Source organism: Ipomoea nil, unplaced genomic scaffold, assembly GCF_001879475.1.
Source record: "Ipomoea nil cultivar Tokyo-kokei standard unplaced genomic scaffold, Asagao_1.1 scaffold1043, whole genome shotgun sequence".
NCBI lineage: Eukaryota > Viridiplantae > Streptophyta > Magnoliopsida > Solanales > Convolvulaceae > Ipomoea > Ipomoea nil.
Window position 1 is genome coordinate 7,654,826 of NW_017617471.1, and position 27,753 is coordinate 7,682,578.

General features: G+C 36.0%; 3 protein-coding genes across 4 annotated transcripts; 2 read left to right on the forward strand and 1 right to left on the reverse strand.

The window, feature by feature from the left end:
- Nucleotides 1–737: 737 nt before the first annotated feature.
- Nucleotides 738–13,111, reverse strand: LOC109181905 (DExH-box ATP-dependent RNA helicase DExH3). Its single transcript, XM_019331873.1, has 20 exons — nt 13,095–13,111; nt 12,729–13,052; nt 12,104–12,255; nt 11,935–12,022; nt 11,371–11,607; nt 10,342–10,437; nt 10,009–10,197; nt 9,658–9,817; nt 9,434–9,564; nt 8,750–8,920; nt 8,107–8,379; nt 6,230–6,424; nt 4,230–4,433; nt 3,565–3,634; nt 3,310–3,458; nt 2,831–3,139; nt 2,685–2,744; nt 1,970–2,122; nt 1,761–1,871; nt 738–1,549 (listed from the first exon to the last, which is right to left on the reverse strand). The coding sequence occupies exons 2-20, from the start codon at nt 12,990–12,992 to the stop codon at nt 1,079–1,081; spliced, it is 3,483 nt and encodes a 1,160-aa protein (XP_019187418.1). The 5' UTR covers nt 12,993–13,052; nt 13,095–13,111; the 3' UTR covers nt 738–1,078.
- A 1,995-nt stretch (nt 13,112–15,106) lies between these two features.
- LOC109181907 (3-oxoacyl-[acyl-carrier-protein] reductase 4-like) lies at nt 15,107–19,147 on the forward strand. The gene is made up of 11 exons (XM_019331876.1): nt 15,107–15,456; nt 16,352–16,494; nt 16,628–16,681; nt 17,280–17,360; nt 17,432–17,477; nt 17,559–17,653; nt 17,741–17,773; nt 17,937–18,071; nt 18,183–18,276; nt 18,441–18,523; nt 18,904–19,147. The coding sequence occupies exons 1-11, from the start codon at nt 15,273–15,275 to the stop codon at nt 18,934–18,936; spliced, it is 981 nt and encodes a 326-aa protein (XP_019187421.1). The 5' UTR covers nt 15,107–15,272; the 3' UTR covers nt 18,937–19,147.
- A 1,770-nt stretch (nt 19,148–20,917) lies between these two features.
- On the forward strand, nt 20,918–25,774 carry LOC109181906 (beta-glucosidase BoGH3B-like). 2 transcript variants are annotated; one of them, XM_019331874.1, is made up of 11 exons: nt 20,918–21,362; nt 21,542–21,746; nt 22,423–22,513; nt 22,600–22,745; nt 22,855–23,098; nt 23,179–23,283; nt 23,394–23,576; nt 23,691–23,895; nt 24,355–24,838; nt 25,001–25,080; nt 25,469–25,774. In XM_019331874.1, exons 1-11 carry the CDS (start codon nt 21,134–21,136, stop codon nt 25,621–25,623), a joined length of 2,127 nt encoding a protein of 708 aa, XP_019187419.1. In that variant the 5' UTR covers nt 20,918–21,133; the 3' UTR covers nt 25,624–25,774. The 2 variants fall into 2 exon arrangements, with proteins under 2 accessions (XP_019187419.1, XP_019187420.1); XM_019331875.1 differs by lacking the exon at nt 25,469–25,774 and having other exon boundaries at nt 20,919–21,362; nt 25,001–25,227.
- Nucleotides 25,775–27,753: the final 1,979 nt, after the last annotated feature.

The following is a 27,753-nucleotide window of genomic DNA, read 5'->3' on the forward strand; positions in this document are numbered from 1 at the left end:
ACTCCGTATTTGATGTTCTAATTTAAATAATTATATATCTATTCAAATATTCTTAATATATTACAACAAATCTATTCCGTGCATCGCACGGGTGAAATTACTAGTTTTAATAATAACGTATATATTGAGCACATCTATACTACTAACAAAACAAAACCATACTTTTGAAACTGAATTTGAAGGGGCAAAATCATTTTTTCTTATTCCTTCTCAATTTAGGAAAGCGAATTGTTGATCAAAATTACACCGTTTAATTAAATCTCCAGGTGGCGTGGCTTATAAACCAGAGAATGAAACATCCTTAGCTGAATTCATTGCTGCTGCTGCTATGGCTTCTGTCAACGAGGATTGGAACATTGTTACTATGTGGAAAGGGAAGCTTGTCAACCCAGTTTCCTTTTTGCTACACTTCCCTGAGATTTCTCAGGTTTGGTTGTCCTTGTATTTTGGTCAACAATTCGTTTTCCCAAATTGGAAGGAACAAGAAAAGACATTTTGCCCCTTCAAATTTAGTTCAAATGTTGATTTAAGATTTTTCTATCACAATTCGTCGATAATTTGGCCGGTGTAACAAGTGTTGCAATTAACACAACTACAATAGTCAGTAGACCAAAATTGAAATTTTCCCGTGAACATTATTATTGTGACACTTTTACAATCATTGTTTCGAACAGAAAAAGTTTTCTTTGAAATAAATATTCATCACACTTTTTTATGCTGCTCTAAATTAGAGCACGCTACAATCTTGGTGTTCACTAGTTCACAGTATACCAATTAGTGCTATTCTGACACAATATAGCAATCTCAATTGAATCGATCCAACTATTTCGCCTACGCTCTAAATAATATATCATGTGAAACAATCAAAAAGTTCGTACATACATTCCTGATTCCTGTACAATGGTATAACCCTATAAATATTTCTGTGTTCTATTGACTCATGTGATGTGACGATCCCAGATATGACTATCAAGATTCAGACATTTGGGCGCTTCAAGCACAAGCTAAGGCAGATTGCAACTCGGGTTCGGGTTTATTAGTCATTTATTAGGTCATTCAGCTACAGCCACCAACCATGTCAACCTGAGCGTCGTTTTGACCTCCGGCGCTTACCGAGGAGTTTCAGCATGTTGTCAGTCACATCGGGTGGGGAATTGTCGTCTTCTTCGCCTTTCTTGTCACTAGTGTGAGTTAACCATGCCAATGCCTCGATTGCAGCATCCTTCTCGGCCAGAGCTTTGTTTCTCTTTGGTTTACCCACGAACTGCATTCCCTTGAACTCCACCAGTGCCCTGAACTCGTTTGTCTTGAGATGCTTTGTTTTATATTTTGGAGGGTGGTGCCCAGCTCTCATCAAAAGAGTTTGCAATAAGCTTTTGGGGTTTGTCCCATCCTTTGTAAACCTATCATTCTTACCACACTCTTTAGGCTTCTTGCTCTCTCGCCCAAACACAAATCGTCCTTCACATTGATCCCCCGAGACCAGTTCCTGAACGGCAAGCATGAGGTATTTACCTTCCTTGTGCATGTCCTTGCCAGGATCCTCGAGCTGAAACGAGAGTAAATAAAGCAAATGTCAAAGTCATTCAACCCCAAACCTCTTAATATACACAAGAAATAGCATCTTAACATATTAGGCCTTTCAATGGATACCAATCATGTCTAGTTATTAGTTAATATTATTTCTCGTCACGAAGAATGGGATCTCATAGAAAAGTAAAATATCATAAGGAAAAGCATTTCTTAATTCTTAGCAATACCTTCTTTTGCACAAGCTCATCAAGCTGCTCTTTGAGGTTCGTGTAACACTCGGCCAAACTGGGATCCATGAAGAATTCCAGATAACCATCCAACATTTTCAAATGCCCACCCTATAAGACAGTGGAATCGCAAGTTATAGGAGAATATTCAGTTCATTAACAATTAATTATCACGTCCAAAATAATGTCTGCAGTAGGGAAAGTATTACCGTAGCACCAATGCCAAGATTACCCCCAAACAGGATTAAAATTGAATCAGATACTCCAGTAGAATCGCGTATGAAGACAGTATTGACCTTCACCTTTTCACCAAACACCAACCAAGGGTATGGAATTGTTTGATAGCGTGCATTCACAGAATTCTGAAATGAAGTCATTGAGATTATCAGAAAGCTTGAACTTGAAAGAAACTTTTAGGCAGCAATTTATAGAGCTTAAAAGAAAATTTATAGTTTGCACAAACATGTTTGGAATATGAAGCAAGACAATCATAACTCTAAAACTGACAAGGAAAATATGATATATTGGAGCACAAGTTCTAGATAAATGGAAAACAAAGGAAAAATTGATATCAAGTATAGAAAAGTTTAATGTAAAAAATATTAAAAAACAATAAGTTGCTCTAGAAACAGTTAAGGAATTAAATTTGTGTATAGCCCAAACAACAATCTATTATGTGTCTGTTTGGTAAAGAATATTTATCCCGATTGGATTTCAACTAAACTATGAAGTTTCTACATTGTTTGGCAAGGATCATGAAGTCTGAATTGTACAAACTTCTCAATTTATTAAGTACTCCGTAATTCATAAGGCCCTGAGTTAGAGTTGATTATGAATTTTTCGCAATGCATAATCAAAATTCAAAATCAGAAGCTTTATGAAACCAGAAGGGTATCTAAATGTTAAACACTCGTTCAAACTTACTGCATATAGCAAAACTTGACCATCATCCATTGTCTTGAAAGACATTGACATCTCTCTGTGCTGCAGAAGGATGGGAAATACAACTCATATCAGTTGAAATTAAGGAATAAGAGCACCGAGTAAATTTCTGAGCAAAGATGCCTTACCACTACAGAAGTAATTCCAGGATATAAACCAGAGCATATGACAGCACGGACTAATGATTGATTGTGACTTAGCTTGTTATTAGTTGCAGTGTCTGCTTCAAGCAATCCAGCATCTTTTAAGATGAAGGAGAACTGCTTGCGAAGGGAATGAATAGCTTGAAGAGTTTGAGCTGAAAGGAAGTTTCTCCAACAATACTCATAAGCAGATCCTTCTCTTTCAGCATCCTTCCATCCTTCATAGGCACGGACAAGAGCCATGTGGTCACTATAGTCCTTTGCTGAGAATCTGGACTTTGCTGACCCTGCTAACTGCATCATAGGAAAAGATCAAAATAAAAGGCTAGTCAATGGATCCTGCAGATGGTATATACATTACATGGAGAAGAGAAGAGAGAGAGAGAGAGAGAGAGAGAGAGAGAGAGAGAAGCAATATAGGGCAATCATTGCTCTTGTAGGGCATATGGTCGCACTGGACTTACATCCTTCTTATCCTGAGGCAAAAGAAAAGGATCCCTGACACTAAGACCAGCAACAATGGTCAAAATGGGATCAAAGCAATGGAAAATAGCACCCATAACTAGCATTTTCCCAAGCTTAGGATCCACAGGAAGAACCGATAGATATTTACCTGATAGGAAGGAAAAACAGCAAAGAAATACCATATACATAAGCAAAATTTAAAAAGAGTACTTCACAAATCATTTAATTATCATAGGGCAGTCAGCAGTGTATACCCAGATGCGTAAGATTCTCATGTTCATCTAATGCACCAATCATCTTCAAAAATGCAATAGCATTGTGTACCTGCAACACCAATCATATGTCAAAAGAATAAAACATGAATGTATTTAGAGACAACTAACTGCATAAGAATGAAACCTAGATGTGCTCAATCACATGGATTTTTATATCCTTAGCATCTCAAGCTAAAGTATGCAACTAAAAGGACCTTTGAGCAATTGAGAACCAGAGTCTCATATATATTACAAATACATTCTAGACAACACCCTCCATCTTGAAAAATCAAAGGCTAGGATCTTACCATTACTAAACTCTCAAATTTGCAATAATTATAAAATGAACCCAGCTCTTAAAAGTTTTCAATAATTACAAAATTGACCCGTGTTTTTTTACTAAAACCCTCAACCATTGATAAACCCTAATGGACGGTTGAGATCAGTCATCACTTTTTACAAGAGGACCTATCTCACTCCTCACTCATGGCCATATTTTTCATCATCCCAAATTTTAAGTTAAAGACAAGAATATAAAAACTATTAGCACACAATATTGAACATTTGAACATTAAAAATTCCATATAAGAGTATTTCACCTATAGCATGGATCTCTAGTAACATTTGAAACATTTCACACAACATAAAGAAGAGTAACTACTTACCGTCAATGGTTCTGGTGGTTGAAGAGCTGCAGAGAGAAATTCTGCAATACTTCCAACTTGCAAACTCTTTATTTGCAGGCAAAGAGAATTTAGAGGAGTTCTTAGAAGTTCGGGTAATTGATACTCTGCAAAAGCTTCATAAACACATTGTGGGTACAAGTGGTAGCACTCGCCTGACTGCACACGACCAGCCCTACCCCTTCTCTAAAAATCATAATAAAAGATGGTTATTTTCAGTGTTATCAAGGCGTTGCCCATCGCCTGGTTATTTTCATAATAAAAGGGTGATGTAAAGTAAGTTATTATCAATAAGGTGATACTACAAACGGAGTAGTAACTTTCTGTTAGAGGAATAGGGTGTTAGTTGAGAGGATCTCTCTTAGCCTTAGTTTTAGGTGTTTGAAATCTATGGCTAGGATTAGTTCTTGTCTTATATAAATAGCTCAATACTTCCTTGTACATTGACACAGAACATATAGTAATATACAGTTGAGTTCATTGTTTAACATGGTATCAAAGCGAGATTGAGGTGAATGGGTAGTGGGTGTTGGTCGGAAAGAGGAGGTGACGTTGACGGGATTGGAGGAGTCCTCACGCGCCGGCGCAGTCCTAGGGTTCCGACGCCACGCGCCGGCGCGTGCGCACTGGTCCGACATCTTCTCCGGTCGCGGCTTGCACTATTGGGCTCGTCTCTGTACGCCCGACACATCTGCAGTGGTGGTGTAGCCCGGTGTTGAGGAGATTTTTTATGGTTGCGGTGTCCTCACCTCCTGTTGCGTAAGTGGTGCGAAGTTCCAGCTGGGAAAACTGAAGATTGTTGCTGGTCGCGAGAGAAGGAAACCAGCGAGAGAGAAAAATCGCTAGAGAGAGAGGTAGGGTTTGTGAAAAAAATGGCTGAGGGGAGGAGAGTGAACAGAGGATGAAGGCTTGCGTCAAGTGGTTCAGTGACCAGAAGGGGTTTGGGTTCATAACCCCCGACGACGGCAGCGAGGATCTGTTTGTTCACCAGTCAGCCGAGAAAGAGAGACAGCCGAGAGAGATGGTAGGGGAGGTCCATGAAGCTGGGTGGTTTGAGGTCCACGAAGCTGGGTGGTCTCATGGCTACAAAATAAAATTGTGTGGTTAGGTTTGTGCTACTAACGAGGAATAATTAGGCAGTAAGTTCTTTTGTTTATCGTATTAATAAGTCTTGAGCTTTGTGTTTTGTTTATCATAGTTTGTCGCTTTAAGTTAATTTGGTATGGGAGCAATTCTAGGGTTTGAGTTGAGTCAAGTGCAGCTTGTTCAGTGTGCGTAAACAGGGGTGCTGCAGGAGTGGGCGGCACAGGTGCCCGGAGTGGGGCGGACCTAGCATATGCCGCGGGGGAGGCCGACGGCTGAAGAATGATTCAGAATGAATCGGTTTACGTGCATGCACCAGGGAACGTTGTGGTGTTAAGCAGCGTCGATAAGGGTGCATGGTGAGAGGGACAGGTGCACTGTGGTCTAGCAGCGCTAATGGTTTGTGGAGTGAGAGGCAGGTACGTTGTGGTGTTAGGCAGCGGTGATAAAGGTGTGGGGTGTGAGAGGCAAGTGCGGCACTGTGGTGATTGGCCTAGCTTTTGTTGGCTCCGTAGAAGCGTTGTTGGTGCGACAAGGTGCGTTGTGGACTGGTTTGGCACAGCGTGGTTCGAAGGTTGTTCGAGTGGTTAAAGACTTGGGCGTTAGCCTTGGAAGTTATGAGTCTAGGTGTGGAGTCCTATGGTTCATGTGATACAGATGTAACAAGTTGGATGCTCCAACTTGAGGGGGAGTGTTAGAGGAATAGGGTGTTAGTTGAGAGGATCTCTCTTAGCCTTAGTTTTAGGTGTTTGAAATCTATGGCTAGGATTAGTTCTTGTCTTATATAAATAGCTCTATACTTCCTTGTACATTGACACAGAACATATAGTAATATACAGTTGAGTTCATTGTTTAACATTTTCTCATTAAAGTAAAGCATAAGTGGAGAAAATAATTACCTGTTTAGCAGAGGCTTGTGATATCCACGAAGGTAGCAAACAAGGTGTATTATTGAGCGCATCATAAGTTGTCTCCTTTGCTTTTCCACAATCGACTACGAACACTACATCATTAATAGTAATACTCGCCTCAGCCATATTTGTAGCAAGTACAATTTTCCGAACATTTTGAGGTGGCCTCTCAAATATGAGTTTCTGTTGGTAAAAAAAAATTCACAAGGGAATAAGTTACAGTGTTTTAATGGATCTGCAACTTGTGTATAAAAATACATTTAAAGAGAGAGAGAGAGAGAGAGAGAGAGAGAGAGAGAGAGAGAGACGAAGAAGGAAAGATGAACATGAAATGCACACAAGTCATAGGCTATATTTGCAGCAAGTACTATTTTACAAACACTTTGAAGTGGCTCCTCAAATTTGAGTTCTGTTGGTAAAAACTAAAATCATAAACCAACTCACAAGGAAATAAATTGCACCGTTTAAGGGATCTGTGACTTGTGCATAAAGGTACAGAGAATAGGAAAAAAATGACGTGCACTTAGATCCTAGGGACTATGATAAAATATCAGAATTTAAAAAATGGCAATGTCAACAGAAAACATAAAAAGCTGTCACTATAAGTAAAGAATTCCATAAAAAGGATTATGCCAAATTTAAAGGATTACAGAGAATTGGAGTCAAATCTCTAGGACCACAATACCAAATCTCACAACTTAACTATCTCCTTTTCCCCTCTTATTCTCTCAATTGCTGAAAATGAATACGAGCAATAAAACCAGTCCATTTATCAGCTAAAAATACAAATAAGCAAAATAATCATTCAACACAAAACTATAAATATAGAGTGAAGGGATTAGAAAAACAATCAACAGTTTGCAAGAATCTAATAACAACGTCAACCAAATCCTAGCAAGACATCAAGCAGAAAGCTTAGAATTATCTCTAAATGCTAACTGGCTTGGAATGCTCCATAGAAGAAGAGAAGATGATGAAGATGAAGACAAGAAGACCAGTTACATAGAAGTATGTCTTGTTCTACATCCCTTTCCTATCTTGTAGAAAAGGATCCTATGATCCTAAACTAATATTATCTGCAATTAGAACTTAGAAGTTTGTCTTGTTCTACATGCCTTTCCTATCTGATAGCAAAGGATCCTATGATTCTGAACTAACATTGTATTGGGTACAAAAACCCAAGTTTGTCCATTAATAGCATATAATTGAATTAGTGTCCTTAATTCATTTCTTTTATGTAATATAAATTGTAGGGTTTTATTAATAACCATTGCTTGATCTTAACCAATGGAATGGACTAGATTCCTAGAGATGACAGTATGGACTATTATCTTTCCAAGCAAAATGCTCTATAGTATATACTGTATATGAGAGTGAAGAAGTTGTTGGTTGAATATAAAGCCCCTTAAATTGATGCACAGTTGGAGACAGTTAATATTTGGGAGCTATTAGAGAATGCAGCAGGATCCCATTTTGGGGAATGAGTCAAAGCAATAACAAGATTGTTTTCAGAGTGGAACATCTTTCACAGTCCAAGGAGGCCATAATATGTGGCTCCCCAATAGATGAGTAGTAATCTGAAACTGGAGGCAGACATCATCAGAAACATAAAGTCTCTGAAAACAAATGGAATGAAATATACCATGAAATGATTGGAGCATTCTTAAAATCAACTTCAGTTGTCAAATAAGGCAGTTCAAATTTTTTAGGTTTCCAATTGTCAAGAACATAATAATAGCAACAATACTAGTTTAAAAAAAAATTATGAAAGCATAAGATAATGGAAATATTCTCTTCACAGTGATGAGAAAAAAGAAACTATAAAACTAAAATCTAACAAAAGAAGAAAAGAGAGGCAGTTTTACCTGCTCTGAAGTTGCCATTGAACCATGGCATGTAAGCACCAATACTCTGTTGGGGTCACCCAAGAGGGGATGAGCTTTAAGTTGATCCCTCAAACAGCTAATATCTTCCCAACCAGTCATAAATACTAACACAGCACCAGGTCTCTCCTTCCGACATATATGACACAAGACAGCCTCAATAAGGTTGAAACCAACAGAATCAGGAGACCAGCATGCCAAGGAATCTCGTGCCCTGGCACTGTAGTTCTCAAAGTTCGATCTATTGAGAGCATCCTGGAAGATGAAACAGACAAATTTACAATCCAGTGTATCATGTAAAAGTTAAAACAGAGAAAAAAAAAAAAAAAAAAGATAAAATTCATGCAAATAAAGAGGGAAAAAACAGGTGGGTTAAATGGAAAGTAGCAACAGAATTATTATTTATAAATAAAAATAAAAAAACAGAAGATTAAGAAACATAAAACATATTAAATTAATGAGCAAATGAAGCATATTAATGTGATGGAAAAAGGGGATCCATCCATTAAAGCAAGGCAATCACTATGAAGTGTAAAAGAAAGTACAAAAGGCTAAATTTATAAAGGAAAAAGTTATGATTACAGATTACACATGGAGAATACATTTAGGTAGAACCGCTACCCACCTCAACAAGCCCAGTAATCTGATTTTTCTTTTTTCGAGGCGCTAGCTGTTTTTGTGTCTTCCACATCTTGTCTTGGCCATAGTCATCAATTTGGTTGAATGAAGTCAGCTTATATCCTGTCGTTTCCAGTACATCTTCAAGAAAATGAGCTCTTACAGGGTATGTGAAGCCCTACAATTGTTACATGCCCCATTAGCCAAAACCAAACCATTCATATATGCTCAGTTTGCCAGCAGGGCTCGACATTGTACACCCTTTAATTAAATTAAATAACAAAAAATAAGGAGAAGAAAAGCACAAAACACTATCCAGAAGTATTGATGCATTGAATTTGTGCATGCATAGAAAAGCTGGAGGTCTTATTGGAGTAAATTATTATTTAAAAACAAAAAAAAAAAAAACAAAAACAAAAACAAAAAAAAAAAACAAAAAACAAAAAACTTGGATCACAGATCAGGGGTCTCACATCACATGACATGTCCCACATCATGTTTTATGTATGTATGTTAGAGAGTTCACTTGTAAATAGTAGCCCATTGTAATACTTAATAAACACACACATAAATTTAAAAAAAAAACAAAACAAAACAAAAACAAAAACAAAAAATCCTCCCTTTATATTTATTTTGTTTATTATAAGAATATAGTTGGCAACTAAGAACTTAAGACAGAACAAAAACTTACTGGAATGTGAATCGTTGGTGCTCCTCCAAAATAACCGGAAAATAAATCGGCATTAAGAGTAGCACTCATTAAAATCAGTCTCAAATCTCGCCGTCTTGGAAGAAGATCCTTTAGCACAATCAGTAAGAAGTCTGCAATGAGAAAAGAGAAGAAACAGCACAACAAAATCAAATTGAATACTCTTTGACTTGAGAAAGATTAAACCAGATATGTTAACTCATTACCTTCATTCATGCCTCGCTCATGAATCTCATCAACAAAGACATGGGTAATACCATCCAGATTTCGATCACTCAATAGCCGCCGTAGCAAAATACCACTAGTACAAAAGAGAAGATGTGTATTTTTTCCTTTCATCCCCTCCAATCGCACTTTATAACCAACCTATCAAAAATTTTCTGTGAAGGACAGCAACTAAATAAAGAAATTTTCAAATTGGAGATAATAAGCTAACTAAAAAAGATCTGAAATTCAGAAGAACTATGCTTCACAAAAAGAGAACTACTGCTCAACTAAATTGGAGTAGAAACATAAAATGATAAATAAATAAACAAATAAAAGGGAAAGTAGCATACAGATTCTCCAAGAGGTTCACCCCTCTCTGTAGCCACTCTTTCTGCAACAGCCATTGCAGATATTCTTCGAGGCTGCGTACAAATTATGCTACAGAATGCACCACGACCAGATTCAATTTCAGATTCCAAAATGTACTGAGGGAGTTGGGTAGTCTTACCACATCCAGTCTCACCAGAAATTACCACAACCTGTTTTAATAAAGATAAAGTAGGATATCTTAATATGCAAATAGATTTTGAAAATCAAGAAAATGTAATATATCACTGTTACAATATTGAATATCCAGATAGATTTTGGAGAGTGAGAAAATAGTGTCAGTCCTGTAATCAAACCTGATTGCAAGCAATTGCTTGAAGCAACCTTTCTTTTTCCTTAAATGATGGAAGAGATTTCCGAAAACCTATCATTTTGTGGCCTTCAGGTGACTCCTGCATTCCATCAGCACAAACATTCCCAAGTACAAGGATTGAATGAGAAAAATGTAAATCATCAATTGAAACCAAAAAGGAAAGATAAATATTTCTTGTAAGGAAACTGTTATAAGGTAAATGCCCAAAGAGATTCCTGAACCTATTCTAATTGAGCAATTTTGTGGTGTGTATCTACATTCTACATATCTTTCTGCAAAAGATTCCATGAACATACTAGGCTTCAATCACCATGTTGAGAAGATAGGATCTGGATGTAGATCTACATATACTATTATCCCCACAATTTAGAGTAATTTGACTGCGCTCAATTAGAAAATGTTTATTTAATTAAGTTTACCCCCACTCATTAAAAATCCTGCATCCATCACTGGTAAGGGTAAATGCTCTGAATTGTTAGTAGCCAAAAATACCAAAACCAATAAAAAAGAACTAACATTTGTCCCCAAACACTACCAATCTACCAGATTATATACCTACTACATCAAACAGGGTATGAAGAATAGCTAATTGGACAGTTAAAGCCTAAGGATATTTAATGTAGGCAACCATGAATGCAAGGACAAGACTTCATCATACAAAATGTCAGAGTTGATAATGTATCTAGAAATACTGTCAATAAAGCACCAAGAAATGACTGTATAATGTGTATGATGACAACAAACCTTATCAGAAAGGTGCAAATTGTATCAAGCAAAATTAGTCCTACTGGAAATTCAGTATTAATGTAAACAGGAGAGTTGATGCAGCACGGACATTTATCGAAATTTATTGCCAGATACTGCAAAAGTCTTGTGCACATAACCTACTTTACCTTTTTGGTGAGTAGCAGAGAAGCCCAGGAGAAAAACATGCATACTACGGATTTTAGATAAGCATTTGATACACAAGAAAATTTTGCACAAGAGAGGAAAAAAGCCAATATAATGAGACCTGCCAAGTTCTTTGCAAATTGCGCATGCGCAAGCTTCGCCTTTGAAGAACCTTCTCCATAACAGAGTCATCTAAGAAAGAATCTGGATTTTCATCCATAGTTACATTTTCAACCTTATCAGCGGCCAGACTTTCACTAGGCATACCATCTGACTTCTCAGAACTGAGATGGATTCTGTCCAGGTGTTCCTGAAGCAAGCCCTCCACTCTCCTTTGCAAACTTAGTGGGATGACAACCTGGACATGTGCACAGCCATAGATGAACTCGGTGAAATTAACAGGATTTATGGACCTTATCTGGATAAAATAATTTAACACTAAGAGCTATATCTTTAAATCTGAAAGAATAATAGTATGAAAACTCAACAGTGTGCATATTCCAGGTCGAAGGGAATTGTCATTGAATAATTTGAAATCTTGGTAGGTTGGATCAGACAATGACATTTCCATTTTCCTTCATTTATTATTTATGTATTTCTTCTTTTAATAAAATCTCATCAATGTGAGATGAAACCATAGCAAAATCAAGTGAAAGTTAATGTATCACATAGGAGTGAAATTCACCTCCCTTTGAGGCCGCTTATCATCAAGATCTGGTCTGTAGTTCGGAAGAGGAACCTTGCTTATAACCACTACTTTCCCATAAATTTCACTGGGAAAAGGAGATAAAGTGAGTAAGGTTCTCCAGAATTGACATAACGATAACGAGAAGCAACACAATATAGAAGCATACCTGTATAGGCCCATCCTTTTGGCGAGGTTAGATATTTGCTCATAGTCTCTTCTATCCCTTTTATCTCTAGATACAACTTCTTGGTCCTCACTGCGCGACAGTAAGCTAAGTTTCCATTTCCACTCGTCAATGTTGGCAACTGATGATGATGCCTACAATTAATTCTTGCTTTTAGAATCACTTGCCTTCATAGTTTAAATCTATCCAACTCTAAACAATAAGTTTTTACATTGTTTCATAAGTATTAATGTAAACATAAGTGTTAACTCTATTCGTGTGTTAGATAATGAGTCTCACTATCTAAATTTACAATAAAAAAAAAAAAAAAAAAAAAAAACAAATTTTGCCAAACAACACCACCCAATTCATTCCTTAAACTCAATAATTGAATATTCAAAAATAAAACTTAAAAGATGAGAAGAAAATTTATTTAAAAAGTTTTGTTGCATAGAAGTCATTCCTTCAAATGCTGTAGCAGAAGACTATTTTCCAACAATTTCAAGATTCAATTTTTCAAGCTTATTTAAATTTTATAAAAACAACCAAAAAAAATCTTATTTTTCAACTAATAAAACAGAGGATGGGAAAAGGCAAAAGAGCTAAAGTATGTAAAATTGAAAATTACCGGATGAGACTCGTAATCGCATTCGTATTCGTCATCCGAGAACTGCTCAACGGCGTAGCCACAAAACCGGCGTTCCCCCAGCCAGAATACCCTCCACTGGGACCTGCATAAGTTCACATTGCCGCCAGAAAGTAAAGCACGCCGGCAGATATGTGAACCGACTGTTCGGACTTGATGGGCCGCAGGGTACGAGAAAATAGCTGAGAGAAGTGAATGCGAAGATCTTCTGGTGCATCCCAAGAGAAACCCTATCCTGGAATGCATTTCTTATTCTCTCATGGCGGGGTTTTTGCTCTGTGAGAGTTCTGTCCCGAAAAACGCAAGTATAGTAGTAGTGGTATTCTAAAATCCCAAGGATCAAACTCAAATGTCCTTAAACCTCAGGGGTTAAACTTCAGAACAATTGAAACTAAAACAACACAAATTAATCAACTAGGTTACCCAATTAGGATAGCCAAACATTCAAAATAATCTTTAGGGGCTTTTGGTTCAGGTCATCTTAGATTACCTAGGTAATCTGAATCTGGTAATATTATATTTATCTTGATTGGTTCAAATTATAAGATTACCTGGTAATGTTATATTACCTGAAAGCTTATGTGGCGGTAATATTTCAAGGTAATGTGATTATCCCCATTTTTTTTTAGGTAATCTTAGATTACCTTGAATTATTCCAATTTTGCCCTTGTTAACTAATAATAATAATAAGGGAAAATGACACTTTTTCCCCCTAAATTATTTAAGTGGCAGTTTTTTTCCCTGATATATTAAATTGACATATTTACCCTTAAAATAAATATTTTATTTATTTTTCTTCTCCAACAAATTATAACCACGATTTGAAAAAATAAAATACATTAAGTGTTGAATTTAAAATATTTTAAAAATAAAAAAATAAAATTTTAAAAGAAAGTTAGAACCAACCGTTCAAATTGGATCCAAAATCGTGAACCGACGGTTCAAAATAAAACTCAAACCGCGATTATATATACTTATATGTGAGAGTCAATATAAATGCGGAAAAAAACATACACTATTTGCAAATATTATAATTATAATTTAAGTTATTGCTAGTAGTTGTTCCGATTTGAACCTCCGGTTCACGGTTCAGGATCCATTTTTTTCCAGTTCACGATTTTAATAAACGGAAATCCAAATATTGGGTTATGTTATGAATCATAGCCGAAATTTTTTAATTTGATTGCTATAGTGTTTGGTTCAGTTTGAACCGAACCGTGGTCATCCCTACGTATAAGCAATAATTTGTTGAAGAAGATAAATAAATAAAACATTTGTTTTAAGGGTAGAAATGTCCATTTAATATTATCAGGGGGGAAAAACCGCCACTTCTATAATAATTGAGGGGGCAAATGTGAATGCATGAATAACACAGGGGAAAAAATGCTATAAGCATATAACACAGGGGGAAAAAGTGCCATTTTCCCTAATAATAATAATGAAATTAATATATGTTTATATAATAAAGTATACATGTGTTTATATATTTTAAAATAAATTCTTATGTTCGTAGTTATTTAATTTGATTAGAAGAGTTAGGTAGTTAACCTACATAAATAGAAGCAATGCAACATGGTTGCCGTAGTGGTTCAACACCTTGTCCCTTAAGCAGACGGAATTGGAATAATAATCAATGATAAAAAAGTCATTTTCATCACTTTTCCCTTTCATTTCACCATTGAAATGCAATTCACATGAGGGAGAGTATGAATTGCAATTCCCTCCAACCAAACACTGTGATTTCGGTGGTAAAAAAATATAGTGTAATTGAACAGTGTATTATTGTCTTATTGATATGAGCTTATATTAAACTTTAACATTCTAGTGACATTTTAAAGCAGACCAATAAATTAAGAATTTAAGATTGACAAAAATACTAAATTAAGAAACTATCTAATTGTTCTTTGAAAGAGAATTACAATACCACATCATTTCAAAACAATATCATATTATCGTCATGTCAAATAATAATAGTACAAGTTAGATACCAAATTATTATTATTTTTGTTTGAATGCTACTGACTCTATTACGAAGAGTCAAAGCTCATACGGTAAGGTTCGAACCTGGAACCTCTTATTTGATAAGTCACAACTATGTCGTTCAATTACAAAGTTTTTGACAGATGCAGATTTAATGTTCACCGATTTTAACATGAAATAATTAGCTATTGGGAATCTACTTTGAGGGGCATCCTCAATAGTAAAGCCGGAAGAACTCTAATTTTTCTCTCTTTTTACCTTCTTTCATTCACATCACGAAAGTTATTTTAAAAAATCGTACAAACTACACTAATGTGGATGCTTTTACAACACAAGAGATATTGGGGGACAATTCATAATTTACTTGAAGTAGTCGGCTCAACAACTACATCACAGTATCACACGAAAGTCCCAACCAAAAATAACGTCGTATTAATCGCCCGCTCTTCGGAGATTTCGAAGCCAAGCTTTATAGAACATAAAAATCCGTACTTCTTTCCCATTTCGTATCAACAAATCCACAATCTTTCTTTGTTTTCTAGGAGCATGGCTACATTTGCCGCAGGATCTGCCGTCGTTGCCTTCAGGGACACCGGAATTTCCGATAAATCTTCACTCTCCGGCCACCATAAATTCACTCAGCTGCGCCAATCTTCCGCGCCGCTTAAGCTCCACTGTGGATCCGGGTTTTCCTTGAAATGTGGATCCAAAAGCTCCTTCTCTCGCTATGGTAATATTTCCAAGTTCCAAGCTCTAATACAGTTGGTAAAGTTTGTGTATACTGTGTAGTATGTATTTCTCTACTCAAAAAAGATTTAAGCTTTGGCAAGAAACTTCAGAACTTTTAGTTTTGAATTGGTTTCAAGATATTTTCTATTTTGGGTGTTGAGATTTTAATACCAATATAGTGAATATAGATAATTTAAACACTACTTTTTTTTTTTTTTTTCATTAGTGATTTTTATTATCCTTACAAATTGGTTCAATGATTTCAAAGTAGTCTTATATTCTTTTGTGGTGCCACTTAGAACTACCAACCTTATATTTGTGAGCAGTCATTCATTTGATTTTCATTTTACTAATTGTTAAGAGTCTCACGAAAAATAAGAGAGAAACATATGGGCTTATAAGGCTAGGGGATGTTTGCTAAATAGTTGTTAGATGATTGAGTTAGTGGGTTTAACTAGTTGATATCATTAGTTGCTTGTAGAGAAGTATTTGATAAATTAGTTGTTAGCTTATAGCTGATTACATGCAAAATGACTTGCTCAAAACGTTGATTGAAAAAGCTACTTTGAGCAGCTTTTTGAATTTTAGCAATTTGGAGCAATAGGTTGTTACAATAGGCTAATTAATCAAACATTCATATTGATTATTTAACCAAGTTAAACAGCCAATAGTGGTCAAATAAGCCAAAATTGGCTGATAAGCTAACTATGTTACCAAACAGGGATGTGTTAAACTAGCTAATTGATTCGAGATGGTTTGGTCCACTACTTGAGCAACATTGGCCTATTCCTAGATTATAACATGGTATCTTGGTGGCGTCTAAGCTAACTAGCTATGTGTATTGTAGCCCAGTTCAGGGGCATTGGCCCAATCTTAGGTTATTATGGTTTGTGTAGGTGTTAAAGCTCAGGTTGCTGCAGTGGAACAGGCAAGTACTGAAGTGACTCCAAAAGTAGAAGCCCCTGTAGTTGTTATCACTGGAGCCTCTAGAGGAATTGGCAAAGCCATTGCCTTGGCTTTAGGGAAAGCAGGGTGTAAGGTATTGTAATTCTTGGCATTCTTGCAATCATCCTCCCATGGATTAAGATTTCAAATTCGCAGTGTTACTATACTTCTTTTCAGAAATTCATGTTGCTGTAATGAGAATGTTTGTCATGGATTGCTTGTTGTAGGTTTTGGTTAACTACGCAAGGTCTTCAAAGGAGGCGGAAGAAGTTTGCAAAGAGGTAAATGGCCAGCTTCTACGTGAAATTATCAAAAGACAATTCCATAAGTCCCTAAAGACGGTTAATAACATATCCACAACATTTGCAAATTGCTATATTCTTACCCCCTTCATAGATTCACAATGTTCCGTCTTTTTCATACTTCCCGCAGATTTTTAAGTAAAGACAATTTGTGTACATTGATTCTCACACTATATTATTGTTTCCATTTTGGCCTTCTATAAGCTGTCTTAGAAATCAAGAAACCAAATAATGAGGTTGTGTATTTTATTGAATGAATCATGATTGCAGCAGAGGGAACTATTTATTTATACATAGAAGCATGATAATACACGCTATGGAAACAAATAATGACACAACTTATGGGATTTTTAAAATCTCTCGAATTCCTAAACTTGCACCAACATTCTAATAAGTTGAATGCTAGAATTAGCAGTTTCAGTTAGCAGAAGAACTCGTAGTAGTCTAGTAGAGTGTCATTTATACAGGGATCCTACAATTCAGCGAGGGGATTAGTTACTGTGTCTGACAGTGGAAACGCTGAGCCTACACCCAAAAATAGAGGGATCTTCCATTTTAACTATGTTGTGTCTTGCAGATCGAGGCAAGTGGTGGCCAGGCTCTTACTTTTGGTGGAGATGTTTCGAAAGAGGCTGATGTGGAATCAATGATGAAAACTGTGAGCGAACAATCTTTAAATTCCGTAAATTTGTTTGCAAGTCGGTGTTCTAATTTTAGTTTATTGTACAGGCAGTCGATGCGTGGGGAACTGTGGATATATTGATCAATAATGCAGGTTATTTAGACATAAACTTGTTGGCTTCATAGCATAAGAATGTCGAAATGTTGTTGGCTAAAACAGCTTCCTTGATTTCAGGCATTACTAAGGATGGTTTGCTAATGAGGATGTCTAAATCTCAATGGCAGGATGTTATTGATCTGAATCTCACCGGTGTTTTTCTCTGTACACAGGTAAGCATTACATACATATGACTAACTACCTATTTCCATGGATACTTACATTTGGTTTTCTGGGTCTATGTTTTGTACTTTTTGCAGGCAGCTGCCAAAATAATGATGAAGAAGAAAAAGGTAATCCTATTTAGAAGTTCCCATTTGCATAAAATTTGTGTCCTTGATTTAGTAAGCTGTAATCCAGTTTGGAATTTGGCGTTAAATTTGTGGATATAATAATTAAATTAACTAGACAGCTATTGGTGACACTGAGAAGAAATTCGTTTTTGTGGCCTTTCAGGGAAGAATAATCAATATAGCCTCAGTTGTTGGGCTTGTTGGCAATTTTGGGCAAGCTAACTATAGTGCTGCAAAAGCAGGTGTAATTGGACTGACTAAAAGTGTGGCAAAGGAATATGCAAGTAGGAAGATTACCGTGGGTTCTCGAGACTTTTCTATTGAAACACACTAGTTCCTATGGAGTAATATGCGCATAACTAACTAAAACGTTTTGTTTTTTTTTTTTTGTTTAATTTTTATTTTACAGGTGAATGCTATTGCTCCGGGGTTCATTGCATCTGATATGACCTCTAAGCTAGGGGGAGACATTGAGAAAAAGATTTTGGAACAAATCCCATTAGGCGAGATATCTGCCTCTCTCCTGCCACTGTTTATATAATACCTTCATCATTTGAACAAAACATTCTTTAACAGGAATGCATATAAGAGACTGTAAACACAACGTTGTTTATAATATATTTATGGCTAAAATTCCTTTTTTTTTTTTTTTTTTTCATTATTTCAGCAAGGTATGGCCAGCCGGAAGAAGTTGCTGGACTAGTAGAATTCTTGGCATTGAGTCCTGCGGCAAGCTATATGACAGGACAGGTTCTGTGACATCCTTCCTTTTTAAAGTTTGCTCTTATGAGAGTTTTTTGTTTTTGGGTGACGAGGGAAACCCGAATTGGGTAAACCCTACATAGAGGACCACAATGAGGTAAATCAGCCTAGTTGTTCATAGTTGACCGACTCAAATTAAGAAGCCCAATAGGCCGTTCCTGGTGGGAGTCAAACTTTGAACATTGTAGTTACTAAGTCAACAGTCTGACCAACTTGGCTAGGCTGACTAATACAGAATGAGCTTTTGCTTTCCCACAATGTTTTCGACTTTCCGGTGACAAAATGCACTCAACCCTCCAGACTGTTGTATAATCCTTTGTGACAATGGAAATTTTCATCCTTTATAATTGTTTGTTATCATTGTACAGGTTTTGACTATTGACGGAGGTATGGTAATGTAAGAGGGGAGGGGTTACAAGAATTCCATACTTTGGCGCTTTCTTGGACTTGTGGTTCTAGCTCTATTTCATTACCAAGAACTTGCTGTTGCTTTTTTGTAATGAGTTCATACTTGAGATTATGGTGGAATAATCATTGCATTATAGATGTAATCTTAATATAATCAACATACACTTCATGAGGTAATCTGATATTGTCGGTGGTTTGAAAGTCTCGTTATGTGTTTTATGGGGGAGCGGTTAAAAGTTTTTAAGGTGTAAAAAACATAAGATATATTAATTATGAAAATATAGTGTTGGTCATATATTTGTGTATATATAAATGCTTAACTAGATTGTTGGATCTTGGATGTATTGATTTTTTTCCTAGGATGGTTTAGGGTGTGGGGTTTTTGTTTGGGAAGAAGGGGAGATGGAGTCTAATTTTGCATTGGAAGAGATGAAGAAGTTGATTTTTTGAATTGAGAGAGAAGTACAAATCACCCCAAGGGCATTCACACTAGATGGATTTTGAAGCACCTAAGGCATAGGCATAATTTAAAAAAGGTACAAATGTCAAATAGGCCTATTTACTACTGCGAAGTGCAATTTCCACCTCGAACTAAATTAAGTGTCAAATAGATCCATCTATGAGTTAAATTTATTCAATTGACTTTTTTTACAGGTTAATAACAGGTTACCTATTTAATTATTTAAAAAAAAGGCGGTATTTTTTTGGTAATAATTTTTAAATTATTTTGAAATTATTTTTTTAATAATTGAATTGGTAACCTGCAAAAAAAAGTCATTTACCTGCAAAAAAAGTTAAAAGTTAATTGAACAAATTTAGTAGGTAAGTGTGGTTAATTAGCCTTTAATTTAGTTCATAGTGAGAATTGAGCACTTGACAATAGTACATGGGCCTATTTGACACTTCTCCCTTTAAAAAATAAAAAAAAAAAAGAAAAGAAGTCAAAGGTAAGAGAGAAAAAATAATTAAAAACATAACCTTTACGTGCCTAGGGGTGCGTGTTGCGCGCATGTTGTAGTGAACACGCCTTTATGTGCTTAGGGGTGCATGTTGCGCGCATGTTATAGTGAATGCGTTCTCAAAACATTGACATTTTCTCCATGCAATCTAAAATGAGGTATGGGTTAGACTTTGTTGCTGGTACAACATATCTTGCAATTTACCTCTTCGACATGTGACAGGAGCGGTGAAGAAACCTCAAATTTAAAGTTTAAATTTATATTTAAATAAATAAAAAGAGTCCATAAATCATTAAATCACATAATGATGAAATCATCAAACACACTTTAATAATCATTTAAATAGTTGATGAATCATATTCTTAATCAATGACCTAACATCTTTCAAATATTAACTATTTAGCTCACTGACATACTCTTTTTTTCTCATTTCTTGTGTGAAGTGATTTTTTTTTTTTTGTTTGAATGATACTGACTCTATTACAATGTAGTATCTGTTCATAATTACTTTATCAACCTACTGAAGCACAAAGAGCCAATAACGCTTCACTGATGCTCTATCTCACAACCTCACATATGGGAGTCCAATCCATTGTCATTTCTTGTGTGAAGTGATATGAATATACAATCTTTTTTAAAAAATTAAGCTTTAGTAGCTCAAATAATAGATCACATAATTTAAAGTTATGACGTACTCCAACAATGATATAAGATACGACAATAACATATATATAATATATCAGAGTGAGAATATATTCCACAATTCTCAAACTGGTATATCCCGTCATTCTCAAACCGAATTTCAATTCATGTAACTCCCAATGCTCTCTCTTCTCGTTTCTATCTCCTCGTTCTCTCCTTACCTACAACATCACACACAAAATACTACATTCTCAAAATAAATTTATAAATTATATAACTAGTTAGCTTATAATACTTTATATTTTAAAAACAAAACATGTTTACTCATATTTATTTTCTATAAATAAAAAACCAAAATTTCATTCAACCGACCACGTTCTTCCCATTTCTTCCGAAGGAATCTCTTACCTCCTTGTTGGTTAAACCCCACTACTGGTCTACTCTTTCCCATCGGAGTGCATTTCCATCAAAACCGCAGCATTCCCACCATTTTCTATCTACAAAAGCAGTGCTGTGCTCTTCAGCTCCAAGGCCGATATTTATGGTTTTGTGGGCTTGTAGGACTTGTAGCTAGCTTGTCGAGAAGGCAATGGGTGTTCCCAGTAGAGTGTTGCGGTTGTGGTGGGTGGGAGTGTTGGTCTTGTGGTGGAGCGGCGGGGCTGCAATGGCTCAAGAGAAGTACAAGGACCCGAAGCAGCCGGTGGGGGCCAGAGTGAAGGATCTGCTGGCGCGGATGACTCTGGCGGAGAAGATTGGGCAGATGGTTCAGATTGATCGGAGTGTCGCCTCTGCTCAAGTCATGAGGGATTACTTCATTGGTGAGGCTACTGTTCCTATACTTTCCCCATTCTTGATTTTAGTGTCTATTTTACTGGTTTAGAATTTAGATTAGTGGGTTGTTCTTGATTAGTAAGAAAGATGTTGGCTTTTCCGATTTTAAAGACTAATTATTGGCTTTAAAGACTGAAGAAAATTGATTCTTGATTGTTTAATGTAGGCAGCGTGTTGAGTGGGGGAGGGAGTATACCGCTTCCTCAAGCTACTGCTGCAGATTGGGTTGCAATGGTTAATGGCTTCCAGAATGGATCATTATCTTCCCGTCTTGGGATCCCAATGATATATGGGATTGATGCTGTCCATGGACACAACAATGTCTATAATGCTACCATTTTCCCACATAATATTGGCCTTGGAGCTACTAGGCAAGTAATTAGTGTTTTGGATTGAAGTTCCCTACTGGCATGTAAAATAAGGATATAGTTAACTTGGTTGGCATGAATGGTCGTGCACTCTCATCCTTTAAGAGAGGTCGGAGTTCGAAACCCCTCTTGTATGGAAAAATCAATCTGGCCAGCACTTTATCCCTTAATTGGGCTGGACCAGTGCATTAGTCTGAGTACGGTACGGGCTTAAAGGTGCCTCCTACAGTTAGGGCCGATTCAGGACACCTTATGGCCTGACCAAAAAAAAAAAAAGAGGATATAGTTGCCTCATCAAATCTGGCATTCTTGATTGAAGGGTGATTTCCTAGCTATTCAGTGTTATATTTAACTTTTTGTTTTTATTTTCAATTCTTCCATCATTCTATATTTCTCTTTCAAGATTGTTGAAGAAAGTTGTTTTATTGTTTCTATGTAAGTTCATGCACCCTACTGTTTCTGAAGAAAATCATTGGACTTGTTACTATTGAGTTAATGTAGTCTAGGTAATTGTTTTTCTATGAAGTTTATCCTTTAATATCTGAGTTGCATGAACCATTCTGCTTGATAAGATGCTTTACTTTGCACGCGGCTTTCTGGTGTGTGATATTTGATTAGCTTTCCATTATATAACGAAGTTTGAAGTTTACTAAATGTGTTAATTTAAATAATGTATCAGGGATCCCGAACTTTTGCGAAGGATTGGGGATGCTACAGCCATTGAAGTCAGAGCCACAGGGATTACTTATGTCTTTGCTCCTTGCATTGCAGTAAGTCGAGCAAACAAAATCATTCAACTTTAGAAACATAACTATGCTTAAAACCATAGACTTCAGTTGCTTGTTACTATGCATAGGTTTGTAGAGATCCTAGATGGGGTCGGTGTTACGAGAGTTATAGTGAAGATCAGAAGGTTGTTCAAGAGATGACAGACATTATACTCGGGTTGCAAGGAGAAATCCCGAATGGTTCAAGGAAGGGTGTTCCTTTTGTTGATGGAAAGTATGAAAACTGCTAAATAATACATACATATTTCATGACAGCAAATTAAAATGTTTGTGTATGAACTCGGTTTTCTCAAACAATATCTTCATCCTTCCTCCGATTTCAGAAAGAAGGTTGCTGCTTGTGCAAAGCACTTTGTTGGTGATGGGGGCACGACAAAGGGTGTTGATGAGAGTAACACTGTAACTGACATGCACACGTTACTGAGCATCCACATGCCTGCCTATTCCGATGCAATTATTAAAGGCGTCTCAACAATCATGGTTTCATACTCGAGCTGGAATGGAAAGAAAATGCATGCAAACCGTGATCTAATTACTGGGTTCCTAAAGGGTACCCTTAAGTTCAAGGTAGTGAAAGTCATATTTCCTTGATTCTGTTAAATCAAAGTATACTTTTACTGTTCTAATGGATTATAATGAACCACCAGGGATTTGTTATATCAGACTGGCAGGGTATTGACAGGATTACTTCTCCTGCTGATTCAAACTACACATATTCTGTTCAGGCTGGCATTTTAGCTGGCATAGACATGGTAAATTTAAAAAAAAAAAATACAGTTTATAGTCACTTCTGATCTTTAGATTTGCCATTCTTGACAACTTAGGAAGCCTAACTTGGAGGCGTCAAAACGATCCTATGCAGGTTATGGTGCCTTACAAGTATACGGAGTTCATTGATGAGCTTACTTCCCTCGTAAAGAGCAACATTGTTCCAATGGATCGTATTAATGATGCAGTAGAGAGGATTTTATTAGTTAAGTTCACCATGGGACTCTTTGAGGACCCGTACACTGATCTAAGTCTGGTCCACGAGGTTGGAAGCCAGGTAGGCGCTCTTAGGCTTGATATTTGGATTTTAGGGTTCTAGACGTGTGTGTAAATTTATTTTGTGTGCCATTATCCATTGCTGTAAATGAATGGTGTCGTGATATCTAAACAGGCACACAGGAATTTAGCAAGAGAAGCCGTTAGGAAATCTCTTGTACTACTGAAAAATGGGAAAACTGCGAATGACAGATTATTACCTCTTCCCAAGAAGGTGCCCAAAATTTTGGTTGCTGGTAGCCATGCTGATAACTTGGGTTACCAATGTGGTGGATGGACAATCAATTGGCAGGGTTTTAGTGGCAACAATGCTACAAGTGGTAGGCGTCATTTTGATTCTTGTTTTTTTTTTTTTTGGTCAGACCATGAGGTGTTCTGAGCAGACCCTAACTGTAGGTGTCATTTTGATTCTTGTTTTTTTTTTTTTTTTTTTTTTTGGGTCAGACCATGAGTTGTTCTGAGCAGACCCTAACTGTAGGTGTCATTTTGATTCTTGTTTTTTTTGGTCAGACCATGAGGTGTTCTGAGAAGACCCTAACTGTAACTGTAGGTGTCATTTTGATTCTTGTTTCTTTTTTGGTCAGACCATGAGGTGTTCTGAGCAGACCCTAACTGTAGGTGTCATTTTGATTCTTTTGGTTCCCAAGAAAGTTGCGATTCATATTCCTTTGGGACATTGCAAAAGAACACAGCTTTACTATCAGAATGGATTCTTTAAACTGCAAAATTAACCATATTGGGTTTGAAAGTGAACTTGCTAACATGAACTTCTTTTACAGGAACGACCATCCTTGGTGCCATATACTCTACAGTAGACAAGGACACCGAAGTTGTTTACAGGGAGACTCCTGACGCTGATTTCATCAAATCAAATGACTTCAACTATGCTATCGTTGTTGTTGGTGAGCCCCCGTATGCTGAGATGGCAGGGGACAGTCCAACGCTTGAAATAGCAGACCCCGGGCCTGATGTCATTAAAAGTGTCTGTGGATCAGTGAAGTGCGTTGTGGTCATCATATCTGGTCGCCCACTCGTGGTAGAACCATACGTTTCATCAATCGATGCACTTGTAGCAGCCTGGTTACCTGGCACAGAAGGTCAAGGCGTGACGGATGTCCTCTTTGGGGACTATGGTTTTACTGGAAAACTCTCGAAAACATGGTTTAAAACCGTAGATCAACTCCCAATGAATGTTGGTGACTTGCATTACGACCCGCTGTTTCCATTTGGATTCGGGCTAACAACAAATTCCTCCGTTGCCAGGTAAATATCCATCACTTTTAGGTAACTAGATATACATATCGAATCCATTTTGTTGGAATTGCGGCCTGGAGGGCCAAGTTCAACATCCTGCCATCGAAAACCGTGGCACTGTGGCTTACCATTGAGGGATGTGGTTAAATGATTCTTTATTTCTGTTTGCAGAGTAGCATCAGGTGGTGTTGATAAGCGGCCATACTTCTTCGCCATCGCGCTTTCTGTATTTATTGGACTGTATTTCCAAGGTATTTCTGTTGCTTGAAACATGAAAGCATCATTAGAAATTGAAGTAGGGAGAACATGAACATCTCATTTGAACTGCCATTGTAATATGTTTTCTTCATAAAAAGAGAAAGAAAATGAAATGGAATTTTTGGCAATGGTTTCCTTCACTTAATGGCATTTTTAGTTCCTAAAATAATCATAAAATTGTCAAATTAATCCCATCAATTATCAAGATGAGCAAAAATCACCCATATAATGTCTTGAAATTGTCCACTTAGTATATAATTAGGGGTGATGTAATTAAGGGGCTAATACTAATACGATAATTCTTGTATATGAAAGACTAAAAATGTGTTTTTTTTTTTTTTTTTTTTTTTTTTTTTTTTTTTTTTGGGTGACAATATATAGTAATTAAGAGGAGAGAGTTGAGAAGTTGGGAAAGAATCATAAATCCAAGCAGATTCATTTCATCACATTTATTCAATAATTTTGGAAGGAATGGTGGGCCCTCAATCCAGCTGAGCCATGCACAGTCTTCTTCAGAATCATCACAATTATTATAACTATTCCCATTCATAATGGAAAAAGTAAAATAAATAAAATAACAAAGAAAAATGATCCCGAGCACTATGTTGAATTGTATTATTAATCACGACTCACCTTGTAAGATGGTATGAGCAAGGTGGATAAATTAAATTGTATATTTTTCATTTATTTATTTTGGTTGGGTACAAATGTACAATTATCAATTATGGTACCCAAATTGAATTTTCAATTTCATTCATATACTTTATGTTTACATTGGATTTTAGATTTAACATTATTTGTTATTTTAATTCATTCATTTAAGATAACTTATGTATTCCAATACATATATTTCGTATGAGATATTTCTTGTTGGAGCAGGTTAGCCAAGAATGTTGTGATTTTGTTTGTGTTAATTTTATTTTTCATTCTATTAAAAAAAAGTTTGGTCTCATTATAATCAGTCTTTACAAACATGATTTTTCATTGACCCTTAAATAGTAAATAAAATATTTACTGATTGCAGTTTTTTTTTTTTTTTTTTTTTTTTTTTTTTTCTATAGCAAGGGTACCGTTCAAAATAAAAAGAAGAAAAGAAATGATTATAATAATGATGATGATGATAATAATAATATAAAGTTTGGGTTTAAAGTGGAGGGATATTTGTGGGAATGGAATTAAAATTTTCGTGTACCAATCAGCCTGTAAATGTGGAATATGTGCAATACGTTAGGGGGAGTAAAAGTGAGATCTTTTACATATATTTCTACTTCTATTATACTATTTTTTATTTTATTATCCACTCATTGATGTGGTGTGTTTGAATTGATTAAAAGAAGAATAAATGAACTTGATTTTTATTACTTTTTATTACTTTCCTTTTCCTATTCTAATAAAATATAGTCATGCATGTAAGAGAGTTTATGTTGAAAAAAAAATAGCATAAAATGACATTTTAAGTGATTATTTTGTGGTACAAATATATGTTTGGTCCACTCCTGATTTGGTTCAAGTTAAAGTGGATTTGAGTTCTTTATAGTGAGAAGAAGGGATTGATATATTGTACGTTTATGGAGTGTTTGGTTGACATGAATTGCATTGGCATTGAATTGCAATTCAATGAAATGATAAACTACATTGTTTGGTTGGAGAGAATTGCAATTCCATGGAATTGCAATTCCCTCAATTCATTGAATTGCAATTCATAGGTCCCCCCTATGAATTACAATTCAATGAAAAGGGAAAATGAAGGAAATGACCTATTTGCCCTTTGAATGTTATTATTAATATTATTACATTAGGGTATTTTAGTCTTTATATCACTTCTCCTATTTTCATTATTTCTCCCTACCAAACAATGTAATTGTAATTCATACTTTATTCCCACTTTATTCTTTTTCGACCGAATTTCAATTCCTTCCCCCCTTAATTCCTTCCTTCCAACCAAATGCCCAGTTTAAAGCGAGTAATGGGTAAATAAGAGATTGATTCTCAAATTAAACCCATTTGAATTGAAAAATGAAGGTGAAAAGGCTTGAAACAAGCATTTGTCTCACGTTGGAAAAGAATGAGATTTGAACCACTATATATACAAGACGCTTTTAAAGGAGAGTTGGATTGTATATCACAGAGGCTCTCTCTCCTGTGCATGGGGGAGAGGTGCAAATCAAATCTCAAAATGAATTTTGAAAGGGAGAAGAAATTCTAGTCTGCCTAGAATACAATGTTCTAATTGTTTTTACAAATGTATGTGACTCTTTGGCCTACTTCTCGTACGTAACCTTTCGAGTAAGTTTCGTAGGTACTGTAGGGTATTGTTCGAAATACTATTTTGAAATATTAATTATGATACTATGGAATTAGTTTCAACTAATTTTAAATTTTAGAATTAATTTTCAGATCAATGTTTATCTAGTATGAAAGTTACACCGACTGATTTTAAATATCAGAATAAATACCAGGTTAAATGCTATTTAATCCATTCTCCTATATAATATTTCCATAGTATTATATCCCTAACAATTTACTTATCATTTTCCATTAATTCTATACTGCATACATCAACATCTTCATCTTCACCTACATGGCTACATCTCAAATAAACCACAACCAAACAAAGAGAAGGCATCTGATTCGTATCAACAAAAATAACAAAATATAATCTATAA